Source organism: Dipodomys ordii, unplaced genomic scaffold (assembly GCF_000151885.1).
Source record: "Dipodomys ordii isolate 6190 unplaced genomic scaffold, Dord_2.0 Scaffold160, whole genome shotgun sequence".
Taxonomy (NCBI): Eukaryota; Metazoa; Chordata; class Mammalia; order Rodentia; family Heteromyidae; genus Dipodomys; species Dipodomys ordii.
The window spans coordinates 596,329-615,825 of record NW_012267376.1 but is presented as its reverse complement, the minus strand read 5'-3'; the positions used below and the strand labels follow the sequence as shown (position 1 = coordinate 615,825).

General features: G+C 46.7%; 1 protein-coding gene across 4 annotated transcripts in view; it reads right to left on the bottom strand.

Annotated features, from left to right (window-relative positions):
• Nucleotides 1-19,008, bottom strand: part of Ogdh (oxoglutarate (alpha-ketoglutarate) dehydrogenase (lipoamide)) — a 104,599-nt gene extending 85,591 nt beyond the window's left edge. For 3 of the 4 annotated variants that reach the window (XR_001175689.1, XM_013032962.1, XM_013032959.1), the window contains exons 1-2: nt 18,892-19,008; nt 12,662-12,910 (exon numbers count right to left, since the gene is read on the bottom strand). Coding sequence is in view for 3 of the 4 variants with exons in the window: in XM_013032962.1 (XP_012888416.1) it covers nt 12,662-12,883 (222 nt within the window). In the remaining variant the exon portion in view is untranslated. Of the gene's footprint in view, nt 1-12,661; nt 12,911-18,851 lie in introns of all 4 variants that reach the window. The other variant, XM_013032961.1, reaches the window with a different exon arrangement.
• Nucleotides 19,009-19,497: the final 489 nt, after the last annotated feature.

Below are 19,497 nucleotides of genomic sequence, written 5' to 3'. Positions count from 1 at the left end.
AAGTGGTAGAGCGCTAGCCTTGAGCTGAAGAGCTGAGGGACAGCGCCCAGGCCCAGAGTTCAGGCCCCACGACTGGACCCCCCCCCCAAAAAAAATCCATTTCTAATTTAACAGATATCTATTAAAGGCATGTAGTTAAAAAAATAAAGGCATGTAGTTAGACATGCAATGTATTGTAAGGTTTGGGAACAGGAGACAACTTCAGTTGTTGAGTTTCTTAATTTCAAGGAGGATAAGACAAACCATCAAGTGCCAAGGAGGGGGCCCTCAGAGCTGCCTGTGGCCTGAGGACCTTAAGAGCAGGTGGAGCCTGTGGGGGGACAGAGACACCAAACCTTGCAGGCTGAGGCCATGGAGGGGATGTGTAGGACAGAATGACAACTACCTGACTGGAAGGGTAAGTTGGGTCCATCCCTTAAAACCAGACAGGTCAGGGAAGAAATCTGATCAGGGAGGTAACCAGTTAACCACTCCCTAGGGAGTCAGGACCTGAGCCAGCAGTGGCTAACCTATGTCACCCAATGGCACAAGGAAGAGAAAAGCTCACAGGCAAGGAATACATGTCCTCCAGCAAACTTGCTACAAGTGGGATGAAGGTCATCACTTTCCTGCAAAGATGACTTCAGCTAAAGCATGACAGACTTCAAAAGTACAAGTACTTTTATTATGTGATTGAAATGAAACCAGCACTCCTATGTGAATCATAGATAACAGCTCTTAGCTGTAACACATAAATCTCTTCACTTCTCTCAACCAAATCATTGCTTCCCACACTTCCCCTGACGACGACAAACAGCAGCAGGGCTTTCTCCCAAATGAAGGATGCTCTTGAAATGGTAGAAGTTAGGGCTCTGCACAGAGTAAGGGCTTAACCTTAATTAAATCAGGTAAGATTCAGCTTCCCTCTGGAGGGAACAGCACGAAAAGGGTGGTGTTCCATGTCAGACAGGCCGAGGGCCAGCCTCAAAGCTCCATCTCAACTCAGCACTGACCTTGAACAGGCATCAGACTGCTAATCAAACAGTGCTTATCCATTCTCACACACTTGCAGTTCAGAGAGGCATGCTGTTTTATCTAAGTTCAATTTGGGAAAGTCTCAAGAGGCAGCCCCCCCCCCTTACCAATTGTGAAATTTTAAATAAAGAACATTCACAGAGGGGTTCCTACTTCTGAGGGGCATCCAACAGGCCATGTGACACACCTTCCTCTGACTGTCTCAGACACCGCCATCACAAAGGACAGCCCTGAGGGTACGATCCTTGATACCAGTGGCATGCCCAGGTCTGCCTCCCACCACCTGCCTGACCTATCAGGAAAGTCACTCTGGCTCTCTGGACTGCTTTCTAGTTTCTAACAACAAGAAGTATAGCTGTTAAGAAGCCTCTGTATCTATCTGCATATTCCGTTACAATTTAAAACACATCTGTGCCTCTGCACTTTATAATTTGTGGATGACAGACACAGAGGCATCAGAATCACCCAAAGGCCATTAAAACTTATTCTAGCTCTCTGAATTTGTATTGGTGATGGTCATGGACTGCTTGCCTGTCTCCTATTTCTTGTCCACACCCTGCCAGATTGTGCAGCTGTCTTCCTACCTCTACCCCTCCCACGTGGCCACCCTTAATCGCCATGATAGTATCACCTTTTCACCACCTTGGTACTAGCCAAGGACTCACCAAGACCACATGAACATGATCCAGGTTCATGGGCAGGTTCTAGTCTCGTGGTTCATAAAGCCACACCCCAGGCTCAAAGGCCATCACACAACTGATAAACTGGTGATGTGGCCCAGCAGTCCACGCTCTACCTCACCAAGTTTAAGTTCTGATACTGTTTCTAATTGCTATAAATATGAACTATAGGGCAACAAGTGACCATAAAACTGAAAAGTATGGCTCTCCTTTTGGCTTTCTGATCTGATCCAGATAAAACCATGAAAAGACAACTGTTCTTGGAGGCAACCTAGACCCCCGGAACCTGCCTGAAATAACAGTGGGGCTGCTCTGAGGGGCAAACTTCCCTGTCCCAGCCATGTGTGGCTGGACCAACACCTTTTTGGTGCACATACAAGACTAGCTGCATGGCCTCTGACCCTCTCCCCCAGAATGCTCATGAATCTGTTCTGACATATGGGTTCTTCATCTCTCTTGAAAATGCCTATGAGGGGCTGGGAAGGTGGCTCAGTGGTAGAGTGCTTGCCTTGCATGCATGAGGCCCTGGTTTCGATTCCATAGCACCACATAAATAGAGAAGGACGGAAGTAGCGCTGTGGCCCAAGTAGTAGAGCGCTAGCCTTGAGCTGAAGAGCTGAGGGACAACGCTCGGGCTCAGAGTTCAAGCCCCATGACTGACCAGGAAAAAAAAAAGGAGGGCTGGGAAGGTGGCTCAGTGGTAGAGCGCTTGCCTTGCATGCATGAGGCCCTGGGTTCGATTCCCCAGCACCACATAAACTAAAAGGAAAAAAGCCGGAAGTGGCACTGTGGCTCAAGTAGTAGAGCGCTAGCCTTGAGCTGAAGAGCTGAGGGACAGCACCCAGGCCCAGAGTTCAGGCCCCACGACCGGACCCCCCACAAAAAAAAAAAAAGAAACAAAGCCAAACAAACAAAAACCCCTCACTACTAGGAGCCTAGTGTGGGGGCAACTCCTATGACCTCAGCTACTTGAAAGGATGTAGACAGAAGGATTTCGAGTTTGAGGCTAGTCTCAACCAAAGTTAGAGACCCTGTCACAAAAATAAAAGGGTTAGGACTGTGGCTCAAGAAGCAGAACATCTGCCTAGTATGCTTGAGGCCTAGGTTCAATCCCAGTACCACCAACAAAACCACTGGGTGTCAGATGAATGCATGCTTCATTACAGAAACACTGTTCTTTTTAAGACACAGATGACAAGTTATTTCTAATCTCTGGCTGCTGCCTCTTGTTCACAGCCTCACAAACCTAATTCTGTGGTTGCCCTTCTGCCTCTATTCTCCTACATTGTGACCCCTGTTCTTCTCTCTGTAGGGGTGTGTAAATGAAATTATAAAGTCCAAGATTAGCAAAGAAAAGCTGCCTCAGGGCTGGGAAGGTGGCTCAGTGGTAGAGCGCTTGCCTTGTATGCTTGAGGTCCTGGGTTCAATTCCTCAGCACCACATAAGCAGAAAAAAAAACCAGAAGTGGCGCTGTGGCTCAAGTGATAGAGTGCTAGCCTTGAGCTTAAGAGCACAGGACAGCACTCAAGCCCAGAGGTCAAGCCCCACAACCAACCAAAAAAACACAGTGATGTGTGCGTTATCCCCAGCAACATGAGGAAACACAAGTAGGATGATAGAGTACACATCTGGCCCCTTCCTCCTGAGTATAAAAAACACCTTACCTCAAAGATGACCAATGAGGAAAAAAGCAAAGGAAGGGGTAACGTTGTCTAGGAAGAATTGTTCTTATTACCTGACTTATTTGGAACTGCAATCCCTTTGTACAACACCTCAATAATAACAATGAAATTACAATTTAAAAAAAACCAGATGCCATGACTCATATCTCCTGTCTATTCACGTGCTGTCTCCTGGCGCTCCTCCAGTAAACACAGCATCCTCAGTTCTCCATTGGACCTGATCTGGTTTGTTGGTATTATTTTTTTGCTCTTTCTTTTCCCTCCTGTTCTCATAGCTCAGTTTTCTGAAAATGTTAAGTGTATTCGTTGGGCTGCAGGTCTTTGTGTAAAGAGTCAACCTGCAAGCCGGCACCAGTGGCTCATACCTATAATCCTAGCTACTCAGGAGGCTGAGATCTGAGGATCACGGTTCAAAGCCAGCCAGGGAAGGAAAGTCCGTGAGACTCTTATCTACAATAAACCACTAGAAAACCAGAAGTGGCTGACGCTGTGGCTCAAGCAGTAGAGCTGAAGAGCGCAGGGACAGCACTCAAGCCCAGAGTTCAAGCCCTACAACCAACCAAAAAAAAAAAAAAAAGTCTACCTGCAGATGCCAGCTTTCCAATAAAGACTCCCAATTCGAAAATAAATAACCAATGAGCCAGGCACAGGTGGCTCACAACTTTAATCCTAGCTACTCAGAAGGCTGAGGTCTGAGGATTGCTATTTGAAGTCAGCCCAGGCAGGAAACTCCATGAGACCCATCTGCAATAAACCAGCAAAAAGAAAAACAGAAGTGGAGCTGTGGTTCAAGTGGTAGAGTGCTAGGGACAGTGCCCTGGCCCTGAATTCAAGCCCCAGGACTATTTAAAAAAAAAAAAAAACAGCAATGAAAAAGAGACTATATGCATTGAGCCTACTTCTTCCATACAAAACATTGACTCTACAATATGCCAAAATCTTCACCACCCCCTTTTGCCCTGACCTCAGTTCTCTTCCTGCACTTACCTGCCATCTGCCAAAAGGAAAAAAAAAAGAAAAAGAGGCTTAGAGGCATGACTCTAGTAGAGCATCTGCTTATTAGCAGGTGCAAGGCCTGAGTTCAATCTCCAGTCCTGTCTTCCACCCATCATCTACTGAGTGACCATGATCCCCTGCTTGGCATCCTCTCTCTTTCTACCCTTAGTGTAGACATCTGCCCCTGGAGTCTTTTGCAGGTGAGCCCAACCAGCACTTCCTTCCCAAAGTTCTCTACTCATTTAACTGACCCAACCCTGCTCATGTGATTGGCTGACAGAGTGGGCTTTCCCTCACACCTCAGAAAGCTGTCCAGAGCAACAAAGGGCCATGCATGATAGGCAGAGGCATTGTTTTAGGCTTTTGTTCCAAAAGGGTTATTTCCCTAAATAAATCTTGAGTACAAACCCCTTAAGAGTAAGATATTGTGCCAAAATTGGGACTGGTTTAGCTGTTTAACATGAAAAGCTTTAATGGCTAAAACTGCTCAAGACACAGGAAGTGGAAGATCTTTGTGGAAAAAACTTTAAAATATACATTTTTTCATGTCACTCATAAATCTACAAAACTGGGCTGGAGATAATTCAGTGGTAGAGTGCAGACTTTGTGTGGGCAACCCCTCACACTATAAAACAAATCTAAGCACCAAACTGGCATTATTTAAAATGTCTTCTGAATTCTTCTCAGAAATAAATCACTGAGCCAGGCACTGGTGGCTCATGCCTGTAATCCTAGCTACTTAGAATGCTGAGATCTGAGGATCACAGGTCAAAGCCAGCCCCGGCAGTAAAGTCCATAGACTCATCTCCAATAAACCACTAGAAAACTGGAAGTGGCGCTGTGGCTCAAGCGGTAGAGTGCTCGCCTTGAGCTGAAGAGCTGAGGGACAGAGCCCAAGCCCAGAGTTCAAGCACCACGACCGACCAAAAAAAAAAAAAAAATAGCCAACCTGCTTTGAAGGGTAGGAAAGTCTCTGAGACTCTTATCTCCAATAAACCACCAGAAAACCAGAAGTGGCACTGTGGCTCAAGTGGTAGAGTGCTCACCTTGAGCTGAAAAGCTGGAGAGACAGCACCCAAGCCCAGAGTTTAAGCCCCATGACCAACAAAAAGAAAAAGAGAAAGAAAGATAGAAAGAAAGAGAGAGAGAGAGAGATCACTGAGGGCTGGGAAGGTGGCTTAGTGGTAGAGTGCTTGTCAAGCATGCATGAAGCCCTGAATTTGATTCCTCAGTACTACATAAACAGAAAAGGCCAGAAGTGGTGCTGTGGCTCAAGTGGTAGAATGCTAGCCTTGAACATAAAAAATCTCATGGACAGCAACCCAGGCTCTGAGTTCAAGCACCATGATTGACCAAGGGGGAAAAAAAATCACTGAAGCAATGCCAACTTGTTCTACAGATTTCAACACAACTGCTCCCTGTCACGAGAACATGGTAGGAAGCCCCTGATGCAACAGGAACACAGCAGCTGTGAGAAAAACTTGGCACAGGGCCCTTGCCCTTTGAGGTGTTCCCATTCAGCAAAATGGGTGTGTCTATTTAAGTGATAGAAATGGGTCTAAGCCGGGCTACTCAGGAGGCTGAGATCTGAGGGTCGCGATTCAAAGCCAGCCCAGGTAGGAAAGTCCATGAGACTCTTATCTCCAATAAACCACTAGAAAACTGGAAGTGGTGCTGTGGCTCAAGTGGTAGAGCGCTCGCCTTGAGCTGAAGAGCACAGGGACAGCACCTAAGCCCAGAGTTCAAGCCCCACGACCGACCAAAAAAAAAAAAGAAAACAATGAAAAAATAAGAAATGGGTCTGATATTCAAACTGCAGCCACAGCAGTTTCATTGTGACAAGAGTGAAAAGACAATATATGTCACCTTGTGATGGGTACACTGGGTATCTCTGTCTCTGCTAGGCTGGTTCACTCAAGAAAACAACACAATTATATTTCAAAACACATGGAAAGGAGGGAAGGGCAGAAGTGCACCCATGCCCTAGGTGCACCAACCATGACTCAGTTCATACCATGCTTCAGGAATAGATAAGTAATACATATAAGAAATTTGGGTTAGCCAAGTGTTTGTGGCTCACGCCTGTAATCCTAGCTACTCAGGAGGCTGAGATCTGAGGATCATGATTCAAAGCCAGCCCAGACAGGAAAGGCTGTGAAACTCTTTATCTCCAATAAACCACCAGAAAACTAGAAGTGGCACTATGGCTCAAGAGGTAGAGTGCTACTTGCCTTTACCTGAAGAATTCAGGGATGGCGCTCAGAGAAAGAGTTCAAGACCACCACTGACCAAAAAAAAAAAAAAAAAGTAGTAGTTTGGGTTGTAAAGGAATCCAAAAGAAGTTTCCAAGCCGGGCACTGGTGGCTCATGTCTGTTATCCTAACTACTCAGGTGGCTGAGATCTGAGGATCACGGTTCAAAGCCAGCCTGGGCAGGAAAGCCCATGAGACTCATCTCCAATAAACCACCAGAAAACTGGAAGTGGTGCTATGGCTTAAGTGGTAGAGGGCTAGCCTTGAGCTGAAGAGCACAGGGACAACACCCAAGCTGAGTTCAAGCCCCACGACTGACCAAAAAAAAAAAAAAGAAAAGAAGTTCCCAAGGGTTAAGTGGCACCTGTTCATTTTGTGAAGTGGAATGTTGGAGAGCAAATTTGAGAGGTATGAGGACCCCTGGGAAAAAAAGAAATAGACCAGAGAGGCCCAAGAGCTAACTCAGTCTGACCAGAAAAGGGTATCTTCTAGTTAGAAGACAGGCTTTAGGAAGTAGAAAGTAGACAGCATTCAAACAAGGGTTAGAACAGGGGAAGAACTCTTAATTCCAGACGTGTTACAAGATCAAGAGCCATCCAATCAGAAATGGAAAGCCAGGCCAGTATAACCCTCAAGGTAGACACTGGAACACTGTTCCAGTGAAACATTGCAGGGAGGGTGAAGGCCTCCCTTAGCCCCATCAGGACCAAACCTAAATCCTCCTTAGCAAGGCCAGAACCTGACAGACAAAATCAGGGGGAATTAAACACCATGCTCCAGCTGTGGGCAGGCTGTCTTCTTAATTACTTGTTTTAATCATTTAGTTTTGATTGTTTAAAGACATGAACATAAAATGTCACCAGTCTGTGTCCCTGACATCTGTCCCTGACAGATCACCACCAAAGGTTTCTAAGAATGGTCAGTGAGACTGTTAACTACCCTGCTAATTTTGTTTGGTGTGGTAATGAAAACAACTTTTGCTGGGCACTGAGAGCTCATACCCGTAATCCTAACTATTCAGGTAGCTGAAATCTGAAGATCAAGGTTCAAAGCCAACGCTGGCAGTGAGATGCCACATATTGGTAGTGCATATGTCTATAATGCTAACCCACACTCAGGAGACCAAGTTCAAGGCTAGCCTGGGCTACAGTGAGTCTATCTTAAAAAAAAAAAAAAAGGTAATAGAAAGTACCAGGGCTGGAACTCAGGGCTTTCTTGTTCATAGCTGGCACTCTACCACTTGAGCCATACTTCTACTTCCAACTTAATTCTGGAGGTAATAGTCTTAAAATTGCTCACACTGTCTTTGAACAGAGATTTCCAGATCTTACCTTCCTAAGTAGAATAGATGTGAGCCACTATGCACTCAGCTGCATTTTTCTTTTTTTTTTTTTGCCAGTCCTGGGGCTTGAACTCAGGGTCTGGGCACTGTCCCTGAGCTTCTTTTGCTCAAGGCACTCTACCACTTGAGCCATAGTGCCACTTTTGGCTTTTTCTGTTTATGTGGTACTGAGGAATCAAACCTAGGGCTTCATGCATGCTAGGCAAGCACTCTACCACTAAGCCACATTCCCCACCCCTCTATTACTTTTTTTGTAATACTAGGGATCGAATTCAGGACCTTATGCTTGCTAGGCACATGATTTATTTCTTGAGACAATTCCTTAGCAAGCCCCTTATTTTGGTCATGGGGCTTACCACTTTGAGCAACAGTGCCACTTCTATGTTTCTGGTGTTAATTGGCAAGTCTCAGACTTTCCTGCCTGGGCTGACTTTGAACTGCAGTCCTTGGATGTCAGTCTCCTGAGTTCCTAGGATCACAGGGGTGAGTCACCAGCACCTGGCTTGCCCTCCCCTTCCCCCCCCCCCCGCTTTTTTTTGTTGGTCATGGGGCTTGGGCGATGTTCCTACGCTTGTCAGCTCAAGGCAAGCAAGCGCTCTACCACTTGAGCCACAGAGCCACTTCCGGTTTTCTAGTGGTTTATTGGAGATAAGAGTCTCACGGAGTTTCTTGCCCAGGCTGGCTTTGAACTGCAATCCTCAGATCTCAGCCTCCTGAGTAGCTAGGATTATAGGCATAAGCCACCGGTGCCCAGCTCCTTTTTTTTTTTTTTTTTTAAAATATAGAACCAATCTAGTAATGAGAAGAACAGTGGAATATTTAAGTTACAAGGAATTAGGAATTCTATTTCCTTCTTTGTGGAGTAATCTGTCTTGGTAGAATGGGGGATCGAACTCACTAAGCTGGCACTCTACCACTTTTTGTTTTTAGAATTGGGAGGGGGGGCAGGTTGGCCTTAGATGGCAATTCTCCTACCTAAGCCTCCATCATAGCTGGATAATATAGGTATGTACCTGATGCCCTGCTTTTTTGTTGAGATGAGATCTTGCTAACTTATTATCTGGGTTGGCCTCAGTCATCCTCCTGATCTCCATTTCCCTAGTAGCTGGGATTACAAGCATGAATCACCACACTTGGCCAAGAATGAAATACTGGTAGTACAACTGGTAATTAAGGCATAGGCCCAAGCCGGGCGGAGATGTCTCACGCCTATAATCCTAGCTACTCAGGAGGCTGAGATCTGAGGATCACTGTTCAAAGCCAGCTCAGGCAGGCTGAAACTCTTATCTCTAATAAACCACCAGAAAACCGAAGTGGCACTGTAGCTCAAGTGGTAGGGTGCCCGCCTTGAGCTGAAGAGCTGAGGGACAGCACTCAGGCCGACCCCCCCCCCAAAAAAAGCATAGGCCTTAATCCTCTTTGGGTCACAGGAACCTCTGAGAAATCAGATTAGTTAAGGATTATCTCCTGGAAAACTGTGGATGCATCATATATGGGCCTAAATTCAACTACCTCACTAACTGCAAGGTAAATTGGTCCTGCCCCTCCCTCAATGGGCCGGGAGAAGCAAATCATGAATACTCCTTTGACAGAGACAGGCATAACTCTGGCCCCAGGACCTTCAACCTGAATACACATTTTTTCCAAAGTATAAAACCTCTTACATACATACAAATCCCTGCCCTATCCTGCCTCACAGAGCCTCTTCAGGATGTGCTTATACTAACCTGCACACCCCCAACTACTCCAATCCCAACCTGAGTTCTTTTAAAGAACTAGTAGTTTGGAAGTGGTACTGTGGCTCAAGTGGTAGAGTGCTTGCCTTGAGCTGAAGAGCTCAAGGACAGTGCCCAGGCCCAGAGTTCAAGCCCCATGACCAGAAAAAAAAAAAAAAAAAACCCACAACTAGTTGTTTACAGTTATCTATGGAAACAGCATTAAAGTCATCATAACCCTTCAAAAACCTTCTTCCAAAGCTATCAGCACTGGATGTGCCACCCCACCCCTATAATACATCTTCAGGAGGAAGAGGGAAGTGCTGATGTGGTAGAGCACTCACTGTGCAAACACATGAGGTCCCAAGTTCAAGCTCAGTACCATACCAAAAAAATTAATTAAAAGACAGAAGAAGTTAGACCTTGTGACTCATACCTGTAATCCTAGCTACTCAAGAGTCTGAGATCTGAGGACTGCGGTTCAAAGCCAACCCAGGCAGGAAAGTCCGTGAGACTCTTACCTCCAATAAACCACTAAAAAACTGAAAGTGTGGCTCAAGTGGTAGAGCGCTCACCTTGAGCTGAAGAGCTGAGGGACACGACCCAGGACCAGAGTTCAAGCCCTGAACTGACCAAAAAAAAAAAAAAAAAAAGAGCTATGGGGTTGGGAATGTGTCTTAGTGGTAGAGTGCTTACCTAGCATGCATGAAGCCCTGGGTTTGACTTCTCAATATCACATAAACAGAAAGCTGGAAGTAGTGCTGTGGCTCAAGTGGTAGAATGTTAACCTTAAAGCAAAAGAAGTTCATGGACAGTGTCCAGATCCTGAGTTCAAGCCCCAGGACTAGCCAAAAAAAAAAAAAAAAATCAAGATCTAGATGCCAGTGGTTCACATTTGTAATCCCATCTCCTCAGGAGGGTAAGATCTAAGGACTACAGGAAAGTCTGGGCAGGAAAGTCTATGAGACACTTATCTCTACTAAAAAACTGCCAACCCCCCCAAAAAAAAACCCAGAAGTGGTGCTGTGGCTCAAATGGTAGAGCACTAGCTTAAGCAAAAGAAGCTCAGGGAGGGCTGGAAAGGTGGCTCAGTGGTAGAGTGCTTGCCTTGCATGTATGAGGCCCTGGTTCCATTCCTCAGCACCACACAAGCAGAAAAGCTGGAAGTGGCACTATTGCTCAAGTGGTAGAGTGCTAGCCTTGAGCTGAAGAGCCGAGGGACAGTGCCAGGCCCAGAGGTCAGGCCCTATGACTGGCACAAAAAAAAAAAATGCCTTAACAAACTGCTAAGTAAGGTTTTAAAAAAAAAAAAAAAAGCTCAGGGACAGTAACCAGTCCCTGAGTTCAAGACCCAGGACTGGCACCAAAAAATAGTAATATTAAACTCAAGAGGTGAGTCCTTGCCTGATATATGCAAGGCCCTGGCTTGATGCCTTGCAATACAAAGAAAAACAGCTTCCAACAGGAGCACCTATGCCAGTGTCAGTCTGGCATTGATGGTATTGTGGCCATAGTTCCTAGGGTGCCCTTCTACCACTCAGTGACAAGCACCACAGGCACAGGCATCCAAGCTGCTAGCTTTACAAAAAAGTTGTTTGAGAAAAGGAAGTGTCATTCTCACTCAAATCTCTAAGTTGCATTATTCCAAAGACAATTCACAACCACTGTTGTCAGGATCCTCCAAGGTCTAATATATCCAAAGTAGGGACACTGTCAAGAGTTCTTCTTTCTAAGCCACTTTTTTACATACTAGGACACCAACTACAGATCCAAGAAGCCCAGGTCTCAACTTACTCAGCAAAGTAACACATCTCAGGGTGCCACGGAAATTGGGAAGGTCAAGCAAGGGGACTCTGCTGCTAAACCAGGGTCACTGGCTCCTAAGAGGATGTCCAGTCCTCACTGTCACTAATGCTACAAACCAATGTCCTGTCTTTTGGTAAGATGACCCCAAGATTCAATGGTAACAAAAATTCAGTGAAACAAGCAATGCTAGCCCAGCTCACTCTCCATGCAGATGTTCAGCACCCTGCCCATAAACAACATTTCCTTCCATTCTCCCAAAAACCCTGCAGATAAGGATGAGGAATATGGACTCTACCTTTCTACCTCCCACACTCCACTTTAATCCCTGTATCATCAGGCTGATAGCCTGAGAATCAAGAAATCAAAATATTCAAATGTCAGGCCTGGAGACTCACACCTGTAATCCTAGCTACTCAGGAGGCTAAGATCTGAGGATGGCTATGTAGAAGCCAGCTCAGGCGGAACTCCATCTCCAGTTAGTCAACAAAAACTGGACTGGAGGCATGGCTCAAGGGGTAGAGCACCAGTCTTAGGAGAAAGAAGCCAAGTAAGGGTGTTAAGCCCTGACTCAAATACCAGTATTGACATACACACACAAAAAGCATATACATATTCATTGACCCATGGGATAAACAAGACATCTACCAGCAGATATGAAGGGAGCTAAGAAGGAAATGTCTATCCAGCTAATACAGAGAAATCAGAAACAGGAGGACAATGGAAACATAATGAGGCCATTACATCTAAAAGACCATTACACAGAAATTACGTGAAATGACCTTAAGACAGCTCAAACAGAAGCAGCCTCATGGGATAATTAGTAGTGGAGTAGCGTCTTGAGGCCCTTGTTCTTTCCTCATGGACTCCATCTTCAGAGGATTCTTCTTGAAGCAGCCACTAAGGAGACCCTGAAGAGCCACACATGTACTTCCTCACATCCTCCCAGGTCTGCAGGTGTACTTCTTCATGTATCAGCAGCGCTGAGACTGGTGTTTATTGTTGGACATCACACCGGGGACTGTGGTTACTGGAGGCCATACTAGTTCTGATGCAGACAATGTGGTGGTTGGTGTTACTTCCAGCTGCCTACTGACTTTAGGATACACACACTTACCTGCATAGCCAGTCAGCACCAGACAACACATTAACACAGGAAATATCCTATAAGCCTTACCTTATGTACACTTTTGGGATTCTCCAACCAAGCACAGTACATCTCCTCTACATAGTTTGAACTAGTCCCACTCAGAAAGGGTTCAGCAGCAACAGGTGCAGAATAGCACCGAATGTGTTGGAACGTCCTAATTGCTGCTGATTTGTTTTGTGAAAATGTCTTAACAGTCTGGGAGGCCGTCAACGGCCTCAACTTAGTAGCACAAGTCCTTAAATGAAACATTTTTGTCCTGAAGTCTGTCACAACTACCTGTGGACAAAAGCAAGAAAGAAAAGTTTAAAAATGAGCATTTGTAGGAAAGTTACTGAACAATGCGGGGAGGGGGATTAGAGGGGACCAGTAAAGAGAACAATAGATGAGATTATTTTACCTAAATTATAATATATACACATAATTTATCATAGCAAAACCCCTTTGTATATACACTGAAACATGACAGTGCTAGATGCTGGTGGCTCACACCTGTAATCCTAGCTATTCAGGAGGCTGATATCTGAGGGTCATAGTTCAAAACCAGCCTGGGCAGGAAAGGCCATGAGACTCTTATCTCCGATTAAGCACCAGAAAACTGGAAGTAGCACGGTGGTTCAAATTGGTAAAGCACTAGTCTTGAGCAAATTAGCTCAGGGACAGCACCCAGGCCCTGAGTTCAAGTCCCATAACCCACCCACCACACCCTCCAAAAAAAAAAAAAAGAATGATAAACAAGTAAAAGGCTATGTTGGGCCAGACACTTTGGCCTACACCTGTAATACAAGCTACCCAAGAGGCTGATTTCTAAGGATCTTGACTTGAAGACAGCTTTGGCAGAAAATCTGAGAGATTCCATCTGCAATTAACTAGTAAAAAAGCTAGAATGGAAGTTTGGCACCAATGGCAGAGTATCATACATATGATCCTAATGTTCCTATAGGATTAGCATGCACTGCAAAATGGTAAGTTTTTCTAGTTGGGTGCTGGTGGCTCACACCTGTAATTCTAGCTACTCGGGAAGCTGAGATCTGAGGATCACAGTTCAAAGCCAGCCCAGGAAGGAAAGTCCCTAAGACTTATCTCCAATTAACCACTAGAAAACTAGAAGTGGCGCTATGGCTCAAGTGGTAGAGAGCTAGCCTTGGGTGAAAGGGCTCAGTGAACTTGGCCAAGGCCAAGTTTAAGCCCCAAAGCTGACCCCCCAAAAAGATGTTCTAGTCTACCCAGAAATTAGACACTTGCTGTATTCATAGCATTCTGAAAAACAGAAAGAAATTAGTGTAAGGTCTGCCACAGACCATGTGAACCCTGGCCTCCCCACCTCCAGCACAAGTCTCCTCCTAGTACCTGCCTTACCTACATAACTGGCACACCTGGAAGCAGTCACCTCCCCCTCCTCCAAGGTCACACCCTGGTGGCCCCTGGTCAAGCTTCTGGGGGGTGGGGGGGAAGAATCCCTGGCCCTGAGGTCACATCTGGATCCAGTGTAGTTACACCTTTCCCCCACCTGGCCACACCTCTTCCGGTACCTGGGCTAGATAAGTTCTGGGCCAGGATCAGTCTCCCCTAATGCTTTCCACCATGCATAGCAAGGCAGCAATTCAGTAAATAAACTTCTTTTCCTGCCTGAATATCATGTGGCGTTCTCTTCATTGGCTACCTAATTAAACCTATTTAATTTACCTCACAGTAAGAAAAAGCCTTTGCTTCTCTTCATACAATTTATCCTTGAGTAACCAATATAATCGATTCCCAGCCTATCTATCTATGAATGAATGAATGATGGTTCTAGGGCTTGAGCTTAGAGCCTGGATGCTGGCCCAGAGCTTTTCTGCTCAAGGCTTAGTGCCCAACCACTTGAGCCACACTGCTCCTACTGGATTTTTTTTGGGGGGGAGGAGGGGTGCTTGGTTGGAGATAAGAATCTAAGACTTTCCTGTCTCAGCTGGCATCATACTATAATCCTCAACTCTTTGGCTCCTGAGTAGCCAGGATTAAAGCTGTGAGCCACAAGCCACAAGTGCCACTGAGCCAGGAGTGCACAGCTTCAACTACAGTATCAAGTCCTATCAGTTTAATCTGATACATCCTCTGAGGACAAGATATTTAATAAATTTTTGGATGAGACAATACGAGCTTGCTCTGTTCACACCCTCCTGGTATTGATGGAAGGAATGAAGGAGAGAGAGGGGGAGATGGCAGTAGGGCACACCTGTAATCCCAGCACTCAAGAAACTGAGACAGGAGGATTGTAGTTCAAAGTCCACCTGGGCTATATAACAAGATCTGTCTCAAAAACAACAAACCAAACCAACAACTTAAAAACCAAATCACACAGAAAGCCCTGGTTGAACATGCCTTAAGAACATGCCAACACACTCTCCTGGGAGGCAGGCTGCATGCAGATCAAGTATCTCAGGCAGGAAGGATGTGAACCAGATGAAAAAGGCCCTGAAACTAGGAAGGTGGAAAGAGTTGGAGAGAAAAGCTAAACCTGTTGTGCGGAGGAGAGGGAAGAAGGCCAAGTAGGGCTTGTCCAGGGTCCTGATCATCCCAATGAAAGACCCTTATGAACCCTGGGGAGCCGAATCTGAGCAAATAAGCACACGGAAGGGGGTGGGGGGAGTTTAAAAAAAAGAACTCCTAAAGCAGTTGTTTGTTTTTTTGTTTTGTTTTTTTTGGTCATGGGGCTTGAACTCTGGGCCTGGGCACTGTCCCTGTACTCTTCAGCTCAAGGTGAGCTCTACCACTTGAGCCACAGCACCACTTCCAGTTTTCTAGTTGTTTCTATTGGTGATAAGAGTCTCATGGACTTTCCTGCCCAGGCTGGCTTTGAACTGTGATCCTCAGATCTCAGCCTCCTCAGTAGCTAGGATTACAGGCGGGAGCCCCCGGTGCCCGGCTTCCTAAAGCAGTTTTTAAATAACCCATGTTTAAATCCACACATTGTCTAGAAAGTTTGTTAAATGGTCTGTCCCCTTATGTTCCACAAGGTCATAGGACTGTCAATAGGACTCACAATGTAATGCCAACCCTCCTGATAACAAAGTCTTCCTTTTGCTCTAAATATAAGCCACAGGTTTTTGGGCAACCTCTATCCAGTGGGTTGGAAAAAGGGAGGAAGAGGCTTAAGTCAGTGTGGGAAGAGAGACCTGGAGTAGACAGGAGTGGGAAGGGGCATTTGGGACATGGCAGAAAGGTTAAGATCTAGATATGGCAGCTGATGTGCATAAACTAATTCCTAATGATCAAAAATTGTTACCTATAAAAGAAATTTTGAGAGACTGGGCATGGTGGTATATAAGAGGATTTTGAGTTTTGAGGCCAACCTGGGCTATATATAAAAAATAAAGTAGGCTGGGAATGTGGTTTGGTGGGAGAGTGCTTGCCTAGCATGCATGAAGCCCTGGGTTCAATTCCTCAGTACCACATAAACAGAAAAGGCCAGAAGCGGCAAGGTGGCTCAAATAGTAGAATGCTATCCTTGAACAAAAGAAACTAAGGGACAGTGCACAGGCCCTGAGTTCAAGCCCCAGGACTGGCAAAGAAAGAAAAGAAAAAAGAAATACAGTGTGTGTGTGTGTGTGTGTGTGCGTGTGTGTGTGTAAATAATATAAAGTCTACCAGAGGAGCTCAACCTACTTCCAGGCACTTTTAGGAATGCTGCCTCCAGAATCTAGTTTAGATGGTGGTTAATTCCTCAGGAAAACAGGGGAATGAAGACTGCTTCTCTATTCCTCTCAAGAGTCCTAGCTAGGGGGGGAGGGGGGAGGCTGGGAAGGGATGTGGAGGGTAAACCAAAGAAGGAGGCTGCAATGCTTGGTAAGAAATGTACGCATTATCCTGCCCATGTAATTGTAACCCCTCTGTACAGTATGTTCACAAATAAAAAATAAATAAAAAAGACAAAAAAAAAGAGTCCTACCTAGCTAGCCAAAGGGAAACCAGTCTCAGCCAGCAGGAAGGGCATTACTTGCTGGATTAATGCTTGCCTGGTAATGAATTTTCTTCAAAGCAGATGACGATTTCAAGCTTAAATTGAAATTGTGTTTTACTCTTTGTCCAGGGCTGTGGGTGTGGCTCAGTGGTAAAGCATTTGTCTAGCCTTGGGTTTAATCCCTAGCACCAAAAGTACCATAACAAAAAAAAATATACCCAGCTTATGTCCATATGTATGTGAGAAATGCAAATGCTGAAACAAGCTATTATACATCAAGAAATGTTACCAAAAAACATTTATAACATTTATTAGAACCGTCTTCACAACTTGGGGTGTAGCTTCAGTGGAAGAGTACTTGCTTAGAATGCAAGTACTGGAGGGAAAAAAAAGGCCTCCCAATTAGCCTAAGACACTGACAAGTGGGCTGTTTGTAGTCATCTTGTCTCACAGTTTAGTGCTCCCCAAGCACACTCAGCAGAACAGCTACAGAGATCCTCAAGCTTCCCTTAAAATGACTCATCAGAAAGTTGCTTTTCAGCAGAGGCCTTTGCCACCACCCAGGACACCTGGCTTCATAGTGTTAAATATTTCTCTACCAGGTGGGTCTACATAGCAAAATGGTAGTAGTAGTAGTTAGCAATAGCTAAAAAATAGGAAATAAAATTGCCAGGCACCAATAGTTCACACCTCTAATATAACAACCCAGAAGATGTTGGTTCAAGGCCTGCTTGGTTGTTTCAACTCCATCGCCAAAAAAACAGCATAGAGCCAGGTGCCAGTGGCTCATCTGTAATTCTAGCTACTGAGGAAGCTGAGACAGCAAAGTCCATGAGACTCTAATCTCCAACTAACTGCCAAAAAAGCTGAAAGTAGAGCTATGGCTCAAGTGCTAAGAGTACTAGTGTTAAGCACAAAAGCTCAGGGCCAAAGTCCAGGCCCTGAGTTCAAGCCCCAGGACTGGCATCAAAACAAACAACAACAACAAACAGCAGAGAGCCCAGCTGGAGGCATTGGCACAAGTGGTAGAAAGCAGGCAAGCCAAGCGCAAGGCCCGAATTCAAAACACCTTATGGGGATGGAAAAAACGTTGACTGTAAAGCTGACTGTTGCACCCAGTACCAACTCATCCTGATGCCAACTAAGAGTTGTACATCTGGATCAGTGACTTAAGTGCAGAACGGAAGCAACACCAAACCGAAGGAAACGACAGCAAATTTCCTCCGCTCAGTGTCGTTGCAAAGGGGTGCACTGACGGTGGGGTGTATCAGGTCATGAAACAGAAAAATCTTAACACACCCTTTACTTCACTTGTTTCGGATACTTTTAGCAGCAACTTTGGAAGGCACATAACAGGCAGGTACCTAACAGCAGTACACCACCTCTGACCATGCGTTAACCAAGCTCAATTTTTTTTTCTATCCCAAACTAGTTCAAAAGCACTTGAGCTATTATTTGGGCTAGTACAGGTGTCCAATGAATGACCTTTTGACTTCAGACTCCTAAAGCTCCACCCTTAAAGGATGCTAACGCCGCCATTTTCTGAGCAGACCTATTTATAGCCACCAACTTTGAGCACGCATGCGCATGCCCTAGAGCACTCGGCCTGCCCTCACCTGCAGCCACCTGTCCTCCCCCCTCCGACCTGCCGCTTCTGCATGCCACACCCTGACCTCAGGAAGACTGGGCCACACCTGCATTCACACGCAACAAATTCCCTGGCAAAACCTGTCATTTCTGTAACTGGCGTGCTACACGCTGGGTGGGAGTGGGCTCTGTCAGGGGCCGGGGCGGGCACGGTGGCAGGGTGCCCGGGAGCTCCCACGGCCTCACGTCGCGACACCACGCCCTCCGCGAGGGGCGGGATGCGTGAGCCGCCTCAGAGACCAAGGTCACTGCCGTGACCTGTGGACGCCGAGGAAATAAGGTCGGCGGCCGGACAAAGACTCGCGCGGACGACGGGGTCGCGGCCGGGGCCGTCACGTGACGACACCGCGACCTTGGGGGTCACCCCGGTCTCCGCCGCGCCCTACATCCGCCGAGGACGCCCGCTCCGTCACTCACAGCCAATGGCTCGGAGTCCTCGCGCGCGCTCGCCGGGAGGTCTCCGCCGTCCAATTGGCCGGCACGCCTGTCCGTCAAGCTCCGTCCCCTCCCACCACCGCCGCCTCGGTCCGCCCGGATCCGTCCGGCTCCACTGCCTTCACCTACGTGCCCGCGGCTCCAAGGGCGCAGAGGCCTCGCCCTCCACCACACCGCCCCGGCCGACCAGCGCCTCACCTCCCAGCGTGACCCAGGCCCGAAGGCAACGCGCGGTTACCTGTCTCTGACTCTGCTCCACCCGAATGAAACGCCGACACCCTACTCCGGGGCACCAAACTCTCCGGCCCGCCCCGGCGTGCCCCGTCAGCGCGTAGCCCGGCCCCAGAGGAGGCCCGCCCCGCCTGCTGTGGGCGTGGCGGTGACGTCACAGACTCGCGCCGCCATTGCGGGTCCTCCACGCAAATGAGGGCTGCGGGGTCCGGGCCCGCTGGCGGCCGGGAGTGGCCTGTTGGTCTTCGCTGAGACCAAATTGAGTCCGTGGGTTTCGGTGTTTGCGTGGCCACTGGAATAAGATGCCTGTGCAGAGCGTCGTGGCACCTGCTTGTAGGCCCAGCATTTGGGAAGTGGAGGCTGTAAGGTCTCCAGTTCGAGATCAGCCTGGGCTACAAAGGGAGACTATGCATACGTAAAATTAGGGGGAAATTTTTGTCTCAGAATTGTCGACACATAGTAAATTGTGGTCAACCATATATTATGTCTGCTTTGCAGTTTGTCCTCGTTACAAGCGGAAGAAAACCGCAGTTCAAGCCTATATCTAATTACAGACTTGTTAACCCTTTTGGCAGAAGACAATCAGACCCTAGGCTCAAAGCTTTAAGTGGGG